This window comes from Hemicordylus capensis, chromosome 2 (genome assembly GCF_027244095.1).
Source record: "Hemicordylus capensis ecotype Gifberg chromosome 2, rHemCap1.1.pri, whole genome shotgun sequence".
NCBI classification, from domain to species: domain Eukaryota; kingdom Metazoa; phylum Chordata; class Lepidosauria; order Squamata; family Cordylidae; genus Hemicordylus; species Hemicordylus capensis.
The window spans coordinates 387422372-387445533 of NC_069658.1; the positions used below are offsets into that span (position 1 = coordinate 387422372).

The following is a 23162-nucleotide window of genomic DNA, read 5'->3' on the forward strand; positions in this document are numbered from 1 at the left end:
CGATTCGGATACAAATCGAAACAAGAAAATTCCAAAATGCACTCCCCTACTGAAAGCACTGGCTTATAGTGCTTTCACTATAGACTGAAGTCTGGCTTCAGACTTCAGTCTGAAGACTGGCTTATAGATAACCTCTTATATTGTATAAGAAGCAGTTAAAGAAACTAGATAATTGGGTAAAGCAACCCAAGTGCTTGCTAATTTAATGGACATGTCCATAAATTCACAGAGAAATTTCAGAAAAGTGTGGTTGGATAATATTAGTCCTTGAAGAAGTGTTGTATCCCCACCTATGGAGCAGAACTATTTCTTTTTAAAACTGCCTTGTGCAGGGATGGCAACAAAAACACAACAGTGAAGGGGTGAGGGTAGCCTACAGCAGTTAGTGTTCCTTACCTGCTTGTCCCTGCCCCACCACTTTTCTGGCAGTAGTACCCGCTCTCCAAAAGGTCACCAATGGCTATGGCACTGTTCTTTGCAACCTCTGTGCGACTTTAGCATGCACATATCTGGCGCGCATGTAAACAGCTGCTTACCTGCTTTTTAAGGGAACTGCTTGCCACCCTGCCCAACTGGCTTGACTGCTGACACCTGAGCTGGTTCGATGCTTCCCAGAGGATGTGCCAAACCAGCTCATGCACATCCCCACTGAGGTGGGCGGGTGGGGAGGCATTCTCATACTTGCCTGCCTTCCTACAAATGATTGCCATGAATCTGAAAGCTCTGCCACTTGTGCAGCATCCAAAGGACTTCCTCCTCCGGCATCCCACAGTGCAGTGGGAGATGACTCGGCCCGAGAAGACACATCATACCTGGCAGCCGGGTTAAGGATGCAAGCACACTCTTAACATCAGCTAACAGCCAGGTTGGTTTAGAGGGTTAGGTGGGCGGGGAGCGGAGGGATCTGCAGGGATCCTGCCGCTTTTCACGAGCAGCCTAACCCAACCTGAGCTGCCCCAGGCTGGGTTAGGCTGGTCATAAGAACAGCCTCATAGAATTGCCACAAAAAATGCCACTGCCATGTCAGGTTTCCCCTTTCCCTTCTGTAACAAGTAGGGTGAGCTCAGAGAACCACCAGAAGGTAAATCATTAGGGAACTGGAATTTGCACACATTTCATGTTGTGTGAAGCCGCCAGTGTTGGGTGGTGAATGTCAGGTTCCCTCCACCTCCCAACATTCTCAGGCCAGCTTCAAACGTTGGTTAGGAATCTCCGGTTCCCTCTGTCGTTACTTTCCAGAGGTCATCTGAACCTACCCATAGTAACACTTAGATTGTGTTGTTATGTTTTGTCTTTCCTTGTCCCCTCTCCATATGTTTGGCTATTACTGGTGGGGACCACAAAATGCACACCTGACATTGAGACTAGAACTGCATTGGTGCAGCTGAGTACCAGACTGACAGTGAGTCCCGGCACAAGCAGAGGAAGGGTCAATTTATGGCAATCTCCCCTTCCCTCTGAAGCCCGTGGTGCATCATTAAAAAATTTTTGTACCACCCATAGGGACATATTTTTAGGATCTGAGTGAAGGGGAGATAGACAAAAACCACCCCTTTTTCTGCTTGCACGACAGTGCACCATTAGTGTGAAACTTAGCACTGCTGTGTCAGTGCAGAGCCAGTGGGGATATCAGCCAACATCAATACATTACAACAGGGGGAGAATGGATGTGAGGTTATGCCATTTTCAATTATAGTTCCACATTTCCCATCAAATATAGTTCATTTCACCCTGTTGCTTTCCACCCAGCTGTACATTTTAATAATTTTCGATTTTACTCCAAATTAGATCAGCACAAGAGAAAGTGGAATTTGTTCTGCATGCATATATACTTGAAATGAAATTCACAATGTTATAAAGACAAATGTGTTACTTTTATCCATATCTGAGAATATGAAGTTGCTATATAATTTACTTAATCCCAGACGAATGGGCAATCTTTGGGTCTGCCAGAAGTGGAAAACAATCATAAGCAATAACCAAGAAGCACATTTACCACAATTTGTGGCGCATACACCCCACTTCAAATTGTTTGTCCTATGAAGCACACTTGAGACGCTTTGGGAATTGCTTCAGATCATCAGTGGGGTATGATGTGTAGCTTTGTATTAGGCTGAGACTGGGATGAAGGAATAGTATGAAATCCCTCCAATACCTGTCCTTACAACGGCCAATATGCCACCCATGACTCAACAGCACAGCCAGCGGTCCCTCAAGGCATCCACATGCCTGAGCCAGGACAATAAGTTCTACCCCTCCATGCACCCTCCCTTTCCCTTGGGGGCAGCAGGACACCTTGCTGTCTTGCTGGCATCCCAACAATCTGCTGCCTCAGCCCATGGAAGAGCTGCTCTGAGCACAGCTCCTAGTAGAACAGCTGGCCCTTTAGGCAGGTGAAGAATTATGAAGACTCACTGGGGGATATTGCAAATAGCATTCGGGCTTTCCTGCAACAATACAGGCCTGTCTGAAAGTGGATAGGCAGTGACCACTGAGGTTCATGCACCAAACTGGTTCCGGCGAGGCCCAAACCTGTTCAGTACTCCGAGGTGCCACCCAGGGGTGTGTGGCGGTGAGCGGTGAGCTTGACCTTTAAAAGGTAGTACAGCAGGTCCTTCTCTCCTCTCTGCCACCCCATGTAGCTTCCTGTTGCGACAGTGCTCCCCCAACAGCCCATGCGTGGTGCTGGCATGCACAGCCTCCACGCATGCGCATACCCTATTTGTGTGGTCAGCATGGTGTTGCTGACCACGCAAGTGGTGTCCGTGCATGCACGGAGGTCATGTGCATGCCAGCACTGCACATGGGCTGTTAGAGAGGAGCACCATCACTGCAGGAAGCTGCATGGGGCAGCAGAGAGTAGGTAAGGACCTGCTGTACTCCCCTTAAAAAGTCCTGCTTGCTTCGTGCCCCCCACCCCCCAGTGATGCCTCGGAGTGCCAAACCTGTGCAAAAACCTTGGTTCATGAACATTCCTAGTGACTACAGAAAGGTGTGTGTGTGGGGTGGGGAGAGAATAACTGCCTAGCTCCTGAATTGGATAGGCAGAGTAGGGATGTGCCCAAACCAGCGGGGCAGGGATCAGTTCCTTTAAAAACCAGGTAAGCAGGTCCTTACTTGCTCTTCTGCCACCCCACCACTTTCCTGGACATGCCGTCTGCTTTCCAAAAGGCTGTAAGTGGCTGCAGTGCTGCTCCCTGCACGCGGCATCGGTACACACTTGGCCGCTGCGCGCCAGCTTCTAGGAGCAGAGCTGCAGCCATGCCCAGAAAAGCAGTGGGGCAGTGGAAGAGCAGATAAGGACCTGCTTACCTGGTTTTTAAAGGAGCTGATCCCCGCCCCACCAAACCGATTCGAAGCTTCCCTAAGTATTCACTGAACTGGTTCAGGCACATCCCTAAGGCAGAGCATGCCTGACTGATGAAGGGTTTTCCCAGGTTTGTGTCTGAGGAGGGGAAAGTTAATGGAAGGCTTTGATCTGTAAAGGAGCTTGACAAAAATTAATGAATCCCTCCTTTTGCACATGACAGTCCTAGGGGTTGTGCACCTAACTGGAAGTTCATTCATTCTCCCACCACTTCATCTCTTTCTCAACAGCTTGTGGCTTGCTGCTCGAAACGTCAGGGCTATTCCTTCACAGCCTCTTCACTTGGACTCTGTTGCAGAGCACATGCTCGTTATAACTAAAATTCTAATCATGGTCCAAAGGGTTTATGAGTACAGTAGATGTCCAAAGTGGAAATCATAGAAGGTATGCCAAGAGTCCAAAGTCTCCTATTGCTCACCCGTCATCATGGCTATTTGTCAGACCCTGTCTGAAACAGTAGACAGGTTTTCATATTTCTACCAAAGAGATGTTTTACTGCAAACCAAATCTCCTTTTGACACATCAAACTGTTGCAACATATTTTCTGGCATTTTCTCTCTCTTGCATTTTGTGTGTAGGGGGAGTAGTTTCATATTTGAATAATTTTACAGAAAATGTAAAAATGTTAATGAGCTCTATAAAATATATTTAGCAATGATACAGGCACTTGCAGGAATGCAGTGACTAGAATATTTCTACTCTAAATATATCCATGTGATAATATGAGTAAGAATGATGTTTGCAGTTCACTTTGCCAAACAATACTTTGCCAGAAATATTTGACCTGTGGCAGAGGAGTGGCTATTCCCTGTGCTGAGCAGATCTTATAAAAGAGTTTCCGAGACCTGTCTTGTCTTTGATCTGCCCAGTCTTTGCACACTGCTCCAAGGTAAGTCATGTGTGGAGAAAGAATCAAAGGGTTGCAGGGAAGGCCCAGAGGCCTGGAATTCCACTCGCTCCCGGGCAATCCTCTTCCCCTGGAATTCATTTCTATGTGGATATTCAAAACCGTTCTTGAATGCTTCTATCTATTTTATCGCTCTCATCCTTGGAACTTTGGGGCAACAATAAAAAGAGGTTTTTTCTCCCCCCCCCACTTCTCTCTCTCTCACATTCTGCAGGGTTGGCCAACCTCAAGTCTGCATAGGACTCCTTGCACAAGGTGAGTTATGCGCCAAATATACTAATTCCCACAGCAAAGCTAAAGCGTGAAATATTAATATTCTTGGAAATTTATGTTTGAAATGTATTTTTTGGTTAATTCTTAATTTCTATGTTCAATATTTAACATTAATTAAATATAGAATGTATAATTTGGAAACTGGATATCAGGATCCATGGAATTAATCGTCAAAAAGAAAGTTTGAGCTAAGGAAAAATAATGTTAAATTGTTACATATCAAATAACAAATGGTAAATAGCAAACAATAATTATTTAGAAACGTATAGCACAGAATTTTATTTGGAAAAGAAATTTGATATTACAGGACTTTAAATGAATCTGAACAGTCGAATGTATCTCCCAGTGCTGAGGGACAGTGCTCATATCTTGCGCTGGACCTCTGTCACTCCAAATGAAGATCTGTCTGTTTGCTGGCCTTGAAGCTACTGCATCCCTGTCATGTCTTCTTAATGGTTCCTTCCCTTGAGACATGCAGTGGAACACAACATACAGCAAGCTCCTATATTTCCATTTTAAAGCTTCTGATAGGACAACCTAGGATAGACACCCAAAGCTAAAGGGAATACAGTAGTAGCATTTACTTTCATTGATACGACTCTTTGTATTTAAATTCTTTTATAATATTTCTTTCTTCAAAACAGTAGAGCACAAAAGAATACAATGTGCAACTCTTTCTCGAGAAGGGGATGCACAATTTTGGCCCTCCAGCTGTTGTAGGACTACGACTCCCATCATCCATGACTATTGGCCACTGTGGCAGGGGATGATGGAAATTGTAGTCCAACAACAGCTGGAGGGGCGAAGTTGTGCAGCCCTGTTCTAGAGAAAAGCAACCTGGATGCTTTGCAGTCACTATTTAAACTTCAGGTTTCCCCTACTACTATACTAACATCCCATCATGTCCCATCTGCTTTTGGTTAAATATCAAAACAGCATTGAGAGAAAATCAAGACAAGCATTATAAGATGTGGCTAGGTGATGCACAAGGGCGGGACTGCTGTACCCACGCCACATAGTTCAAGTAACTGGATTCTTGACTTCCACAGTAATATCTAATCTTTTCTTTCTCTGCTCTTCTTTTTTCTTTAATTAATAATAAAATCAGTCTAAATTTGTCCCCTCTCCCAAATTCTCAGTAAACGACCAGGTCCTGCTTGTATTGTTCATACTTAATAAATGCCACTGACTGTAGAATGTAGGATGTTGATATGGTAGAATGATGAGCTCTATAGACTGGCATTGAATATGCAAAGAGTAGGTGTCATAAAGTGTCATTATTAGTATCGTATCATTTTTCTCTCTCTCCATTTAGTGTTAACTGGTGAGGTGCTTCCTATACACTGCAGCCATGTCTTCAGATGCTGAAATGGCGGTCTTTGGGCCGGCTGCCCCTTTCCTCCGGAAGCCAGAAAAGGAGAGAATTGAGGCACAGAATAAGCCCTTTGATGCAAAGAACTCAGTCTTTGTGGTGGATGCCAAGGAATCCTATGTCAAGGCCAGTGTTCAGAGCAGAGAAGGAGGGAAAGTCACAGCTAAGACTGAAAAAGGAGAAGTGAGTAAAATCAAGAAATAAATTGTCAGAATGGTCTCCTCTCTTCTCCCTAAGCATATCTAATGTACATTTTGTTTACTTGCAGTCTGTGACTGTTAAGGAGGACCAATGCTTTTCTATGAACCCTCCCAAATATGACAAAATTGAAGACATGGCCATGATGACCCATCTTCATGAACCTGCTGTCCTGTATAACCTCAAAGAGCGTTATGCAGCCTGGATGATCTATGTAAGTGCAAACTTCATCTGATTTTTGGCATCTGGAAATGCAATGTTGTGGTTTAAGATAAGAAAGATTGGTGTGCCAGAACCATATCAAAGGCTCTGTGGATCACATGTTGTCACTCCCTTTTCACACTCCAAATGGAAGAAAGTACTATTCATGTCAGCAGCAATTGGGCACTCCTTCTGCTCACAAGAAGGTTTGAAAACAGATACTCAAAGCTATACTCATGCATGCATTTGGATCATGATGGAAAAGCTGGAACTTTTATGATTTACTCGTGTCTGGGGGATGAATAATGCCTAGATGAGAACAATATTCAGGAGGTTCTCTAAAACAATAGCCGTAAAACACACCCTCCAAAATCTTGACACCTCCATCTTGCATCTAGAATGTCTGGGAAGAAACTCTGGGAACTGCTCTAATATATCAGCGAAGACTAAGATGCAGCTCGAAGACTGAACATCTGTGCCCACAAAGAGCCTGGAATGTCCAACAGCAAGGGCTCCCCTCAGCAAAGCCCTCCCAGCTGGGGGCAGGAATCTATGCATACAAGTCATGCTGCTGAGGACTTCACATACACATGCTACTCCTGCCATGGCCAGGGTTTTTCTTTCTTTCTTTTCTTACCATGCCTGAATTAAATAAACAGTTCTACAATACTACTGAAGTCCAACTCAGACTGGACTTCTTCCAGCTCTCAGCTCTGACAGCTCTACTTCACAACTTCTCCCCTTTAATTCTCCCCTGCTACAGTGGGCACTAGTCATTTCTGGAGTATTATACCTATCCTGTGGCAGCTTGACTGGTTGCCAGTTTGCTTACGAGCTAGATTCAAAGTGCTGCTTTTCACCTTTAAAGCTCTACACGGCTTGGGGCCGGGATATCTGTTGGACCATATTTACTCATATGAATCTGCCAGGGCCCATTGTTCATCATATCAGGTCCTGGTTTCAGCCCCACCATTGACTAAGATTGGGCTGGCAGGGACAAGGCCTTTTTGGTTGTGCCCCTTGGCTCTGGAATGCCCTCCCAAAAGAGCTTTGCCATGCTCCCTTGTTTAGGGTTTTTAAAAAAGATAGTAAAACTTATTTGTTTAAAGAGGCTTTTTAATGTGTTTTACTATAGCCTGATGGGGTTTTTAAAAATCTTAATTCAGTTTGTTTTAATTGGTTGTTATTCAACATTGGGCTTTATTGTGTTAAATTTTATATCACTTTTATTGTTTTACTGTTGTGTGCCGCCCTGAGCAGTGTTGTACTGGATGGCAGGACAGAAATAGTTCAAACTAGCTAAACCCATGCAGAGCATCTGCACACTAGTACTTGATTTCTCCCCTCGCCCCCTGACACAGCCCCAGTCACCTCAGAGATCTCACCACCCTCACCTGAGCTGCACTCTTGCTCCTCCTCCTCCATCCCATTGCTTCCTCCCCTCTCACCCCTCTTGGTCACTCCTCCATCCATTTACTCCACCCCCTCACCCCTCTTGGTTGCAACTACAGCATTGCTGGCACACACTGGCCAAGCTGCAGCCCCCTATCCCCAGAGCCCTCCTCACCCTCATTCTCTCCACAGGAGCAGCAGCGGTTGACCAGGCCCTTCCTTGCTGCCAACACTGCCATGGCCACTCATTCCCCTCAGGCTGCTGACAGGCCTAGGCCCATCCCTTTCCTGCCTGCCTTCCTCTGCCTATGGCCTTGGTTACCGCAAACAGCAGCATTGGTTGACTGGGGCCTCCCTTGCTGCCAATAGGCACTGCCATGACTGCTTGTTCCCTTCAGGCTGCTGACAGGCTCAGTCCCAACCCTTGCCATTCCTTCTTTCTCTCTTTCCCTCTCTTCTTTTTCTCTCTTTCTCTTTCCTCCACTTGCTCTTCCCCTCTGTCTTTCTCCCCACCCTTCCTGAGTTGAGCGTGTTCTTCTTGTTTCCTCATCTAATTCTTCCCCTGAAGGAGCTCCTTCCTCCCTCACGACCCCTCTCTTAGCAGAACCCTGCCCACTATCTTTTTATATATATCGATTCCTCTCCTCTACAATCAAGAACATCTTCCGACCAGTAACAGTTGCATGCCAACTGACCTTAACCATCAGAGCCTCCTCCTCCCTATCTGCATATGGAATCCCCACTGCCCAATCACCAAGGTGCTTCTGCTGTCACACACTCCTCCTCCCTATCTGCATATAGAATCTCTACTGCCCAATCACCACAGTGCTTCTGCTCGTAAACTCTCATGAGAGCTGCCATGCATGGGATTAGCAATGGGTATGCCTTAGGAAATTATATATATAGATAATAAATAAGTAAAATTATTTCATTAATTAAATAAAATAATCCATCACTCCCACTATCCATTGCCCAGATTTCCCCTCCCCATTATCTTTTTCCAACTTCTTCAACTCTCCCCACCTTTACCCCTCCTCCTCTTATGATGCTCTGTCCTCAGTGTCTCTCTCTCTCATATTACCCTCATGCTGGCTCGTCATGGTAATGAAGTATGGGGAAAGCCAGATTTTCAGCAACCTCTTGTTCTGCCAGCTGTCCTCTGCAGTTGCAGTATTGGGTGGGGCAATAAGAATGGAGGTCGGAGAGTTCAACTTCCACCTCCCTACCCTTTCATTAGCAAAAGGCAGGAATAGGCCTGCCTTTCCATATATGGCTATGGTCCTTGCTCCTTGAAGTGATCTTAGTATCATGTCAGAATCAAGAATGATTCTTTTAATGGATATTACTATCCAGGACCATTAGTAACAGTGGGGCAAATGGAAAAGAATTTCTAATACCAACATTAATACTGAACCCTTTAAAAATGAAACAAATATGATGCAGCCCTATAATATAGGAAAGAAATCAACACATCTGTGAAGAATTCTATGGCTGCTCTAGCATTCATGACTATTATTTGGGTAAACTTCATATTTTTTCCCCAGGAGTAAGATCTGAATGAAATCTTTAGAAGTAGCTGTTATTTTCTCCTGTATCTCATCCATTTTCTGTTTCCCCTTCTCTTCCTTTACCATAAAGTAGTTACCTATGTATGAGAGAATGCTTTTTCAGTATTTGAGTGTACAATATGAATATAACAAACTGATAAATTAAGTGAGTTCTGTTGTTCTGCTTCTTACAGACCTACTCAGGTCTCTTCTGTGTCACTGTCAACCCCTACAAGTGGCTGCCAGTGTACAACCCAGAAGTGGTGGCAGCCTACAGAGGCAAAAAGCGTCAAGAGGCTCCTCCCCACATCTTCTCCATCTCTGACAATGCCTATCAGGCTATGTTAACTGGTGAGTGGATTAACACCTTGGAAAAATTACGGTTTCTTCCAGAGAACCTCAATGTCATTTGAAAGACAGTGAAATGTGGGCTTCCTGCTGATGGCTAAGGCAGCTTATAAACATGATTATTAGGCAAATGTGCCTGCATCTCATACTCCGCCCCCCTACATTAATGAAACTCCCTACATGCTCACTTAAGCCACCACCCCCAGCTTAAAATTCATGATGTGGCTGGTGTAAGCATAAAGGATATAAGAACAATAAAGCACTTTTCCTTAGGGCAGGTCTTCCAGAAAGAAAGTTGGTGAGAACTGCCAGATCCTGGGGAGTGTGCACACCTGCAACACAAGCTGCAAGTTTGGCTGATTTTGTGACATGTGTGAACCCATTAATGTCCAGTTCCTGAGCCAGACTTTCCTCTGCCATTTAACATTTGCTGCCCAACTTCAAATCTCGGGTACAAATGTTGCGCGAATGTTGGATGACAGAGGGAAGTCCAGCTAAGAAACTGGACAGTGGCAGGTTCACTCTCACAAAGTAAGCTGAACTTGCCACTCATGCCAGGAGCATGCACTCCCTGGGAACCAGTAGGTCTCACCAACTTACTTTTTGGCAGTCAGCTGAACCAGACCTGCCCCATGTGAAAATGCCATATAAAGAGCAACACATTAGAAATTGTTACCTAAAGAGCTAACCTCTTTGTGTTTATCGTTCTTTCCTACCCCTCCTCCATAAGCCCTATGCCAGATTTTCCAGACTGTCAACCAAATGTAGGTTGCCTCATCATCCAGTATCCAAAACATTTGGCCAATGAGAAGTTAGGGTTAACAAAGAAGTAGAAGACAAATGTTATTTTTACAAGATTAAACAGACCTGAGATTACACCCTAGGATGACGATACGTTCTGATTATCATAGCTTAGATTACAGAGCTCTGTTAGTTGTATATCTTGGGAATGTTGTAGGGCTACAAGTATGTTTTTTATTCTTTCCTTTGCATCCCAATGAGTTAAAATGTGGCTTCATTAAAAATAACTTTAATTTCCCCCCGCCAGATCGGGAGAATCAGTCAATTCTGATCACGTAAGTATTTTCTTGTTGGTATACATTCTTTTCAGTCCTGTCCCATCCCCCGCCCTTCCCTCTGTAGCCACCTATGCTCCTGAAACTATCTCCTTGAGTGTCTCCCAAACCTCAGAGATATATTTTCATTTCATGCCAAAAATCGCCCCTCTTCCCTCATGGCATGGAAAACCATGGTGTATCAGTGGAGGATTAGTCATTGTCTGGATTAGTAATTGTATTGGGAAAGAATCATAACACCCTTGTGTGGCATAGGGCATAACTACATTAAAGATTTAAGAAGACTTAATAGTCATTCCCTAGCCCTAGGAACCTTGGCAACTGTAGCCTGAGTGGGGTGGGGGCAGCATAGAAATGGCTAACAAAGAATTATCACCAGCTTCACTTAAGCACAATTCCTAGTTTTCCTTGGGGTAAGGCATGAGAGTTGAACTGATGTAAAACCAATGTAAATTGTAGGCCCATAATATCTACTATTGCAATCTATAGAATGATGTAAAATTATCTTAAAATCTCAATCATATGAGCTCTGATTCAAGTATGGACAGCTCAACTATTGGTTCAGTTTTCCTTGTTTTGATCAACAGTGGAGAATCTGGTGCTGGAAAGACTGTGAACACGAAACGTGTCATCCAATACTTTGCAACAATTGCAGCTTCCGGTGACAAGAAAAAGGAAGAGCCAGCCCAACAGGGCAAAATAAAGGTAAGCAAGATGCCAAAAAAAGGGATGAAATGTGATTTTGTGCCACTGCTGTATGATTGTACATAGATAATATAATAATAATGTTTACATTGCAGGGGACTCTTGAAGATCAAATCATCAGTGCCAACCCCTTGCTGGAAGCTTTTGGAAATGCCAAGACTGTGAGGAATGACAACTCTTCACGCTTTGTAAGCCCTGTATACAGCCTGAGGGCATTTACCTTTGTTAAATGTAGAGCCTTCTGTGCTCATATAGTAAGTCTTTAGTAAAGCACATGCAGAATTTATAACAACATGCCTTTTTCTCTTTAAAGGGTAAATTCATCAGAATCCATTTTGGTGCCACAGGCAAACTGGCTTCTGCTGACATTGAGACATGTAAGGGGCCTCTCTTTTAATGAGTTCTTGTTCTCTTTCCTCTCCTCGTCACTGATTTCTTATTTGGTTGCTTCTGTTTCCCCTTGCTTGCCAGATCTGCTGGAGAAGTCCAGAGTTACTTTCCAGCTAAAAGCAGAAAGAAGCTATCACATCTTTTATCAGATCATGTCCAACAAGAAGCCAGAGCTGATTGGTAAGAGCCATCTTCTACAGTTTTGGTGGCAGCTGCTGAGTAATGTATTTGACTGCAAATTAAAATATTGTCATATATAGTTTACATATTGAATGAAACAAGACCTATATCTGTTCTTTTCTTCATTCAGAGATGCTTCTGATTACTACCAACCCATACGATTTTCATTTTGTGAGTCAGGGTGAGATCACTGTCGCCAGTATTAATGATCAGGAAGAACTGATGGCAACTGATGTAAGTAACTTACCGAACTGATTTCATTGAGTATTAACTTGATTAGACAGAATGTTCACTATTGATTCAATTGACAGGAAGCCATTGAGATCCTGGGCTTCAATCCTGAAGAAAGGACAGCCATTTACAAACTAACAGGAGCTGTTATGCACTATGGTAACATGAAGTTCAAGCAGAAGCAGCGTGAGGAGCAGGCAGAACCAGATGGCACTGAAGGTATTCACACAATCCAGTACAGAATGTTCAGTTATATCATGTTGAATATTGTACTAGGACCTTTAATATGATATGGAGATGTATTAAAACATTTAATTTACATAACTATTTAAATGACCTTTTATATAGTCTGATTATAAACGGTAATTTATTTTCCTCTCTGGGTAACATAGATATTATGGGGTGGCCATACCATTAGCCCATCCATTCAACATCACTGTTCTGTGTAAAACAACAACAAAACATAACACAATTCCTAGAAGCAAATATGTACACAAATAAGAAAAAAATAGTTTAGGATCTATTTATTTATTTATAGTTTTCCTGTTTCCTGGTTGTTGTTTTTTAATGTTCTACATGGAAACAAGCAAGATAGCATTCTGATTTTCTATAAAGCTGATAAATACTGGTGAACATCAGGACTAAGGGAGCACCAGTGTGGCACACTGAGTTCCAGACTAAAGCTGCACTGGGGAGGGGAGAGGGAGAGGGGAGAGGCTATTTTCAACAATCTCCCCTGCCTCCTGAAGCCCATTGTGCCCCCTGTGCTGCCATCAGGGACATATATTTGGGTGGCACAGAGGGTTTCAGAGGGAAGGGGAGATTGTTGAAAATTGCCCCTCTTCTCTTGTGCCTGTGCAGTTTTAGTCTGGACTGGCTTTAGCATGTTGCCATGGTTTTTCCTTTGCCACAAAAGGAAGCAGTGCTTCCTTAGTCTTGATGTTGTTGGCCAGTGTCTTTCCGCTGTTATTTGCCTATAATCCTTTCCTCTCACTTCTGTGTACAGTTGCTGACAAGGCTGCCTATCTCATGAACCTCAATTCAGCAGACCTGCTGAAAGCTCTGTGCTACCCCCGAGTCAAGGTCGGCAATGAATTTGTCACCAAAGGCCAAACTGTCCAGCAGGTAACAAATTAGGAACTAAAATTTGCTGCTTGAATTCATCACATCATGACCTACTCTTTTTCAGAGGTTTGCTCCTGTGCTTTGTATGATAATTCCAGTTTGTATCCCTGTTATTCTAGGTGTACAATAATGTGGGTGCTCTAGCTAAGGCTGTTTTTGAGAAGATGTTCCTGTGGATGGTCGTCCGTATAAACCAGCAACTGGATACTAAGCAGTCAAGACAGTACTTCATTGGTGTGCTGGACATTGCTGGCTTTGAGATCTTTGATGTAAGGAAATGGAACCTTGGCACTGGAGAGGTCCCTCCCCCACCCCACCCTGGTCTTTTTAGTTAGTTCTCTCCTTGGATCTTCTGAAACATCCTGGTCAGCTCATAGTCCTCTCAAGCTTCCGCAGCAAAAACGCTGCAATGAACTGACTGAAAAAGTCTGGATATTATCCAGAACTGCAAAAATTAGCTAGCATCTAGAAAAGTCTTGATAACTTGATAAGATACTATTGGATTCAGATATAGAACATGAGGAGGAAATTAGCAGCTCTAGGACAGGCCAGCTGAAGAAAGGTCTAAGTGAAGCTGACAGGATCTAGGGATGGATATAGAGTACTGTTCCCCGCTCAAGGTTTAATATAACAGCACTTTTATTTGCCATTTAGGATTATTCATGTTCGATGAAATTCACTTGATCCAATTACATGCAGATATATTCCTACCATTCAGATTAAACACACAAACATACAGATGGGGGTGGGTGGTGGAATTATCATGAAGTATTTAGAATCTAGAATGAAGAGTGGGCAGCACTGAGGTGTGTTTCTTAAAAGAAGTTCTTACTTTATTTTTCTAGTACAACAGCCTGGAGCAGCTTTGCATCAACTTCACTAATGAGAAACTGCAACAGTTTTTCAACCACCACATGTTTGTGCTGGAGCAAGAGGAGTACAAGAAGGAAGGGATTGAGTGGGAGTTCATTGACTTTGGAATGGACTTGGCTGCCTGCATTGAGCTCATTGAGAAGGTATTTCTAAAAAAAAAATTAATCTTGCATACAACTTCATCCAATGATACTTAAACTAGGAAAGCTGTGCTGATGTTTTAAACAATGAAGCAGTTTTGTTCATGGGAGACACACAGTAAGGTCATTCTCACAACCAAAATAGAGGTGGGGAGGGAGGGCAGGGTGGAAGGGAGGGATGGTCCTATCTTACCCCCAGATGATCGGTAATGTCCTCTTCGGCACACTGTTGCACGCCCACACAATCCATGCTGCTCCGTGCCATGTGGATCTCTGGAGGCCAGAACCTATTTTCCTGGCCTCCAGGAATCCTACAATAGACCATGTGATGGTATATACTCAGGCTCCATGCAGCCTGAGCACACACATGACCCTGTGGGGTAAAGGGCATGCTCACACCATTTAACCCAGGTAAAAGCCCAGTTAAAAATTTTGGGCTACTGGGGGAGGTGGTGCCAGGATCGGCCTTGATCCTAGTGCTGCACACAAGCAGCCCTACCCAGGTAGGCTGCCATAACCTGTGTAGGGCTGCTTGTGTGCACAACCTCAGTGTCTGACATCCTGACTATATGAACCATTGAAAAAATTATTAATAGTGCACATTCAGGAGGCCCATCATGGGCTCATATGTATTCTCTCCTTTTCCCCCAACTCCCAGAATGTCAGGATAAATGGAAAGTCTCCCCCACACCCTCAACAGGGTGTGGTGCTTTCCTTTCCTTTTCTACAAGCCTTTGCAATATAGGTGTAAAACTTGTAGAAAGGCTTCCCTAACAAAACTGTTTTTAACAGTTGCTCAACCAGTAGTTTTCCTTTATGCAGAGTCTCTTTCCACAGAGAGCCATCCTTGTCTTGCTGTGAAATAAAAGTTTTTCCATTAGTTGTCCTATAATTGCAATAATCATCACTTTTTCACTATTTCCCCTAAATAAAAAATGAGGGGAAATCATAATGAAAGATGCTTGACTGAAATATTTGAAATAATACGTCAGTCATTCAAGTGTAAATGCACACAGCTTGTTAGTGGTAAGTGCTCTCTTTCATCTTCTTATAGCCAATGGGCATCTTCTCCATCCTGGAAGAGGAGTGCATGTTCCCCAAGGCAACAGACGTTTCTTTCAAGAACAAGCTCTATGATCAGCATCTTGGCAAGTGCAAGAACTTTGAAAAGCCCAAGCCTGGCAAAGGAAAAGCAGAGGCCCACTTCGCCCTGGTTCACTACGCTGGCACTGTGGACTACAACATCTCTGGCTGGCTGGACAAGAACAAGGACCCCTTGAATGAAACTGTTGTGGGGCTGTACCAGAAGTCTTCTATGAAGACCTTGGCCTTACTGTTTCAAGAGCGTCCTGCAGAAGGTGATCATTTCTACATCTTCAAATAGATTTATCAACAATCAGATTCTCAGTTCAGCAGCAGTTCTTAACTGGAATTGCTGAGGCACCCCCAGCAGATGGCAAATTCAGCCAGTCTGGTTGAAATTTAGTCAGCCTTTCTCCTTTGTCATTCATTAGTGAGAGACTCACTCAGTCATTCACACAGTTTATTGACATTGCCTGTCCCTCCCTACTCCAGTACACTGAGGACCCTAAAGTTATCTCCAAGGTAGCTGGGCTAGGTAAGATGGACTGGAAATATTAGTTCTCAGCCTTGAGGACCAATTTCTTTCTCACTTTTCTGCCTCCTTCCTTTAATGGGAAATACAACAAGAACCAGGGAAGCAGAAACCAAGTCAGAGAAGCCAACAGTCATATTATTCATACTAAGCAGCTGACATATACTGAGTCAGACCATTGGTCTATCTAGCTCAGTATTGTCTTCACAGACTGGCAGCAACTTCTCCAAGGTTGCAGGCAGGAATCTCTCCCAGTCCTGTCTCGGAGAAGACAGTGAGGGAACTTGAAATCTTCTGCTCTTCCCAGAGAAGCTCCATCCCCTGAGGGGAATATGTCACAGTGCTCACACTTCTAGTCTTCCATTCATATGCAACCAGGGTGGACCCTGCTTAGCTAAGGGGACAAGTTACGCTTGCTACCACAATACCAGCTCTCTTCTCCTCAGCCAAAGCATTGTCCAGCATGGCACTCACACATGCCCTATAGGAAAGGCAGGACACCTCATCAGAATCTGCAGCTCCTTGTACTGGATTACTGAGTTAACTCAGAAAAGTATTCTTTTATGAGTGGAAGAGAGATACTATAGGTGATGTTTGGAGGACATTCTCTACATTGGATGGGGGAGGTTCAGGAATGGTTCTCATTCCAGAAATGAGTTAGAGAGAAGGGCTCCTGCTCGCTCATAAGCCCACCTAAGCTAAACCATCACATGCCTTCTGTAGTTTACATCAGATAATGTGTAAGTCTTGGTTAGCAAATAAAACAACTTCTATATCATTATGTCAGATTTTGCATCTCCGCTGATTTTTTTGGAGAACCACTCAGCACCACTTAGCACAAATTTCAGCATATCTCTGTCCCAAATACTGTAACTGTCCTACTTAATAACTTCTCTTTCACATTCACCCATAAGACTTCATTTCATATTCTTCCACAAGCACCATCGTCTCCCAACAGGCTGTATAAATGTGTGAAAAAGCTCTTGACAATATGGAGGAGTATTTTGGAAAAGCAGTTTATGTAGGAGAGCAATACGTAAAACCCTAAATGTATTTTTAATATTTATTATTATTTATTATTATTTCTTGTTTACACAGTCAGACAGGTGTTATTGACTGGTTTGTTTTATCCAGACATCGAGTCCTTCCCAAGGACCTGGGATACCAGAATTTTATTGTCAATTGTTATAGATATCGTCACAGAATATAGGCTGTTCCCAGTAAAGCTGCCCTTTGTAACTGGCCGACAGTGATCTCTGTGGCCCCTATGGTGTTGAGGTGCTCTTCAAGGTCTTTTGGAACTGCACCCAGGGCGCCAATTACCACTGGGATTATTTGGGTCTTTTTCTGCCACAGCCTTTCAATTTCAATTTGTAGATCTTTGTATTTGGTGATTTTTTCTATTTCTTTTTCTTCTATTCTGCTATCCCCTGGTATTATTATTATTATTATTATTATTATTATTATTATTATTATTATTATTATTATTATCATCAGAGACTGCTGGCAAGAAGGCTGGTAAGAAGAAGGGTTCTTCCTTCCAGACTGTCTCCGCTCTTTTCAGGGTACAGTAAAATCTTTATTTAAGATATCTTATCTGTAAGGGGAAGACAATTCTAATTCTATAGTCACTGTGTTTCAGTGTGCCTTTACACAAACTTTGTTTACCTAGGATTTACCTATAAAGAGTCCAAGTCTACCTGGTTCTAGAACAGGGAGCATGCCACATGGGGCTCAAGCTTTTCAGGGGACAGGCAGAAGATAGATAGATAGATAGATAGATAGATAGATAGACAGACAGACACACACCATATTCTGGAACAGCTGAAGTCTCCCAATCGCATTTAAGGGCACACCATAGAGCACATAGCAGAAATATGATCTGAAGGTTACCAAGGCAGACATAAAAATGGCCAAGTCTCTGTTACCAAGATAGGGCACTGCTGATGAACCAGATGAAGCTGGTAAAAACATTCCTGGCCACAGATCCCACCTAAATATTTATGAGTAGCCATATACTGTAAATCTAGACCTTAAAGTGAAGTGTGAGTCCAAATGAGGAAAGTAGTAGTTTTTCATAGTAAAAGTATGTTTCAGTAAACTTATCATCAAAAAATTTGTGTGTTCCTCCTACATATGACAAATGTAGAAACTTACACTATGTTGTCTTTTCTTGATATTATATATAGATGCATAATATATTAACCAGAACTTGACTTCTGATCCTACAGGAGAACTTAAACAAGTTGATGAGTAATTTGAGGAGTACTCACCCACATTTTGTACGCTGCCTTATCCCCAATGAAACGAAAACTCCTGGTAAGATAAAGTGCTGTACTGTGATTTCATAAGAGAAAAGATGCACCCATAGTATATTTTGTGGTACTAGTACTTTATCTGTTTTTTTAATCGCAGGTGCCATGGAGCATGAGCTTGTATTGCACCAGCTGAGATGTAATGGTGTACTGGAAGGCATCCGAATTTGCAGAAAGGGATTCCCCAGCAGGATTATTTATGGTGACTTCAAGCAGAGGTCAGATTGTCCCATATGACACCATTCCATTCTGGTTATCTTTAGCTGCTTTGCATTTGCCCCATCAATAATAGTTGCTTTGGGTTTTCTGGTATTGTAATCATACCACTTAAGTCATACGGAGCAAAGGCTTAGGGGAAAAACTCTATTTGTTGGTAAATTGTATTATTCCCATTGAGAAAGATGAAGAATTACGGAGTTGGGTCAGAACCAATGTATTATAGTATTTTTACTGCTACAGACCTGAGCTAAATTCAGAAGTTTGAGACAGTAGTAGCTATCATACACCAATCTGCAGCATGCACAATGGCACATAGCTCTGTTTAAAGTCACAACAGAAGGCTGCAGCTTAATGACTCTCTCAGCAGTCTGAGTTAAATTTTATGAATTTTCCTGTTTTAGAAAATAACCAGTTGGTGTTAGCTTTTCCATTGGCATTCATTAACTGATGTTAGATTAGATGGGCATTTGGTGTGCCCTACTAGAGCTTTCCTTATATTCGTATGATTCGTATTATTATTTGAATAATAAGCCCCATCACCTTCTACTTTCTCTAACAGATACAAAGTTTTGAATGCCAGTGCCATCCCAGAGGGACAGTTCATTGATAGCAAGAAAGCTTCTGAGAAGCTTCTTGGATCCATTGATATTGACCACACGCAGTATAAATTTGGCCACACCAAGGTAAAATTACTCTTTGACATGAGAGTGTAACATTTGCCTTCATTGGAACAGATTGTGATTTTGTGATCACAGATTTTAGATTGTGAGCCCTTTGGGGACAGGGATCCATCTTATTTATTTATTATTTCTCTGTGTAAACTGCCCTGAGCCATAATGGAAGGGCAGTATAGAAATTGAATGAATAATAATAATAATAATAATAATAATAATAATAATAGTGAGCAATCCTCTATAATGTTTTCTTTCTCCAGGTGTTCTTTAAAGCTGGCCTTCTGGGTACTCTAGAGGAGATGAGAGATGATAAGCTGGCTCAACTGATCACACGTACTCAAGCTATGTGCCGAGGCTACCTGATGAGAGTAGAGTTCCAGAAAATGATGGAAAGGAGGTAGAGTTTTGCCATCTATCATTGGACATGATCACATTGACTTAGTGGGTTCATATGAATACAAGGTGATAATAGTCTAAGATACTGTTAGAGCTACTCCACAAATTATGTGACAGCAAGTATATGTGTTTCTCATAATGTGTGCATGTGCTGAGCAGTCACAGCCAGTTCCAGCTCCCAGGGATAGGTAGAAAATATGCATTTGTCACTCATGCGCACACACACCCACAGTGGCTGACTTTCTACACTGTGGGATGCTGGCATCAGGGATCAGCCAGGGATGCTGTGCAATGTAAAAGGCAGCCTCGATGGTGTTGCACAACAGGGCAGCTGCAGAACTACTTAAAGCAGCTTCCAGGCAGTTGCGCAGCACTGCGTCCATTTCCCCAATCCATTTCATGTTGCACAGCAGCCCCAGTGGGTTAGGGACATAGGAACATAGGAAGCTGCCATATACTGAGTCAGATCATTGGTCTATCAACAACCATAATGGTTGTTGGCCATTATGTTTTAGGTATACATATTAAATGTTTGAGAAATGCACCTTAAAAATAGGCTGTGCGAACTCACACCAAGGCTACATCTGCACGTAACGGAGGACCGGAGTTGCAGGTATCCGCTGTTTCCTTACCGTTATGTCAGAACACTTGCAACTCTGGTCCTTTCTGTAGCATGACCCAAGGTTTCACTATGGAAACTCCAGTATGAACCCTCAGTTTGTAGTGAGATTCGCTGCTCCAAACCAAGAGTAAATGGAGCCTTTCATTCACACATAATTCATTACGTGCAAATGAAATTATGTGCAAATTGTATTCACACGTAAACCACATTCACACGTAAACATGTAAATACGGCATCTGATTCTCATAGATCTCCTCATTCAGTTTGTGCATATACCATGACTTCTGTGCCAAGGAGATTGAGCTAGTGCAGAATGTAGTCAAACTTTTGGATGCTTTATTTGCTAGATTTCTTCAGATATCTCCTCACCCCAAAACGACATCACCCCCTTTCCCCCTCAATAACGGAGTATCTCATTTTTCTTAGTCTCTTCTTAAGATATAAACCTAGTTCTCACTTGCAGCAAAGACTCGGGCATCTGTGTTTTAATAGCTGGTCAAACTAGTGCTCATGTGAAAACCAAAATGCTCACCCAAAATCTGATTTTGTAACTGGATAAGAGCAATTACTTTATCAAAGAACTCAGATAACTGACTACAAGTGCCCCAAAAAGGATTCAATTTAGGAGCTAAATAGAAATGTAGACCAGAATAAACACACTCTGATCACAATTTAGTATTATCTTTAACATTTTACTTTGCCTTCCTTACAGAGAATCCATCTTTACAATTCAATACAATGTCCGCTCATTCATGAATGTCAAGACCTGGGCTTGGATGAAGCTGTACTTCAAGATCAAGCCTCTGCTGAAGAGTGCTGAGTCAGAGAAGGAGATGGCTAACATGAAGGAAGATTTTGAGAAAACCAAGGAAGAGCTGGCCAAATCCGAGGCTAAACGCAAGGAACTGGAAGAAAAAATGGTGTCTCTGATGCAAGAGAAAAATGACTTGCAGCTCCAAGTCCAGTCTGTAAGTAACACCAATGACATATTTGTTCTATTTGTCCTATCCTTTTACAGTTTGAACAATGGCATTCAAACACTTCAGTGGAAATTTCACTAAGAATATTTGTCGTTGTCATCACCATGATCGCCATAATCATCATAATCATTTCTTATTTAGAAAGTGGCTAATATATGCTGGACACTGTACAGAAATAAATAATACTAATCACAGGGGCATGGCTATAATTAAACTAAGAGGGAGACAGTTGTTCCAGGGCCCATAAAGGATAGGGCCCAACTGGCTGGGCAACAGCCTGCTCTTCGCTCTCCCCTCCTTCCTCCCCGACTCATTGGCAAGCTGCTGGCTCCCGACTGGAGCATGAGGAGTGTGTGACACAATTTGCACAAGAGCGTGAGAAAGGGCATTCCGAGAATGTTGGGTTTCTTACCATGTCCCTATAGTTCTTCTGCAGCAAAGACATGGGGAGGAGGGAGAAGAAAGGAAGGGGCCCAGGGGCCCATCTTCACTTCTTGTCTCAAGGCTCACTTCAACTTTGCTACACCCCTGAATAATAAAAATACGTCTCCCTGCCTGCAGGCCCACAATGTAAAAATCATGAAACAAAAGAAAAGCGAAGGTGGAGGATAAGAGGAAAAATGGTTAGACTTTCCCTTTAGTGTGGGTATCCTAATTATATGAAACATATACTGTTCTACATAAACACAGCACACACTGATGCACGTACCAGTTTTTCTTTCCTATTAGATGAGCTAACATAAGTAATTTGTATGAATTAAATACACTTTAACTGAAACGTAGACTTGCTCTAGGCATAAGAGCTACCATGTTTTGAATATCCTCTCTGTTAAATTCAGTGGTGGTAACTGATCCTTGTGCATGTTTCCTAGTGTGAAAATACTGGCCCCCTTCAATGAAAGGAATGACTGCACATGAGATATCTCTGTGTGCATGAATTTCTCAATCAGTCAGATAATCTTAGTATTATATGGGATATTTTCCCCATCTATAGGAATCTGATGGCTTGGCAGATGCTGAGGAGAGATGCGACCAGCTGATCAAAACCAAAATCCAGCTGGAAGCGAAAATTAAGGAGCTGACTGAACGAGCAGAAGATGAGGAAGAAATGAATGCTGAGTTGACAGCCAAAAAGAGGAAACTGGAAGACGAGTGCTCAGAGCTGAAGAAAGACATTGATGACCTGGAATTAACACTGGCCAAGGTTGAAAAGGAGAAACATGCCACAGAAAACAAGGTACTGACCAGAATATCTATTTACTTATTTGTCATATTTCTATATCACCTGATATGTACATCTCGAGGCGGTGTACAAAATTTAAAATATTTAAAAGTTACAAATTAAAATACATAAAAAGACAATAGAATAAAATAGATATTAAAACAAGTATTAAAATTAATTCTAATTAAAATTCTGCAAAAGCAGGACAGTCAAAGTTCTTCCTGGAAAAAACCATAGAAGGAGATGCTCTTATTTTGTAGGGAGAGAATAGGTCCAAACCTGCAAGAAATAGAATGGTGTGCTGTCACTGGAGGGTATCATGATATTTGAATCTTTGGTTTGCTTCTAAAAGGTGAAAAACCTCACTGAAGAGATGGCAGTCTTGGATGAGAACATTGCCAAACTGACCAAGGAAAAGAAAGCCCTCCAAGAGGCCCATCAACAGACCTTGGATGACCTGCAGGCAGAGGAGGACAAAGTGAATACTCTGACCAAAGCAAAGACCAAGCTAGAGCAGCAAGTGGATGATGTAAGCAAAACAACATGGAGAAAAGCAGCTCTCAGGTGAAGATGGTGCTCTTGGGGCAGAGTCCTTATGACCTTTTTCTCTTCAGCTTGAAGGGTCCCTGGAGCAAGAAAAGAAGCTCCGCATGGACCTTGAAAGGGCCAAGAGGAAGCTTGAAGGGGATCTGAAGCTGTCTCAGGAATCCCTAATGGATTTGGAGAATGATAAGCAGCAGCTGGATGAAAAGCTTAAGAAGTAAGCATGTTCTCATGTGGGAGGTCTTTGTCCT

At 42.7% G+C, this 23162-nt stretch overlaps 1 protein-coding gene across 1 annotated transcript in view; it reads left to right on the plus strand.

Annotated features, from left to right (window-relative positions):
- The first annotated feature begins 4158 nt into the window (after positions 1-4158).
- LOC128343483 (myosin-1B-like) overlaps positions 4159-23162 on the plus strand; it is a 29342-nt gene continuing 10338 nt past the window's right edge. The window contains exons 1-25 of the mRNA XM_053292613.1: positions 4159-4256; positions 4489-4529; positions 5863-6102; positions 6188-6331; positions 9452-9608; positions 10654-10681; positions 11269-11386; positions 11482-11574; positions 11700-11763; positions 11858-11956; positions 12087-12190; positions 12268-12406; positions 13194-13312; positions 13432-13581; positions 14158-14328; positions 15380-15683; positions 17438-17505; positions 18172-18259; positions 18356-18473; positions 19034-19157; positions 19409-19545; positions 20879-21134; positions 22141-22383; positions 22721-22897; positions 22983-23128. Coding sequence (XP_053148588.1) covers positions 5899-6102; positions 6188-6331; positions 9452-9608; positions 10654-10681; positions 11269-11386; positions 11482-11574; positions 11700-11763; positions 11858-11956; positions 12087-12190; positions 12268-12406; positions 13194-13312; positions 13432-13581; positions 14158-14328; positions 15380-15683; positions 17438-17505; positions 18172-18259; positions 18356-18473; positions 19034-19157; positions 19409-19545; positions 20879-21134; positions 22141-22383; positions 22721-22897; positions 22983-23128 — 3251 coding nt within the window. The 5' untranslated portion in view covers positions 4159-4256; positions 4489-4529; positions 5863-5898. The remainder of the gene's footprint in view (positions 4257-4488; positions 4530-5862; positions 6103-6187; positions 6332-9451; positions 9609-10653; positions 10682-11268; positions 11387-11481; positions 11575-11699; positions 11764-11857; positions 11957-12086; positions 12191-12267; positions 12407-13193; positions 13313-13431; positions 13582-14157; positions 14329-15379; positions 15684-17437; positions 17506-18171; positions 18260-18355; positions 18474-19033; positions 19158-19408; positions 19546-20878; positions 21135-22140; positions 22384-22720; positions 22898-22982; positions 23129-23162) is intronic.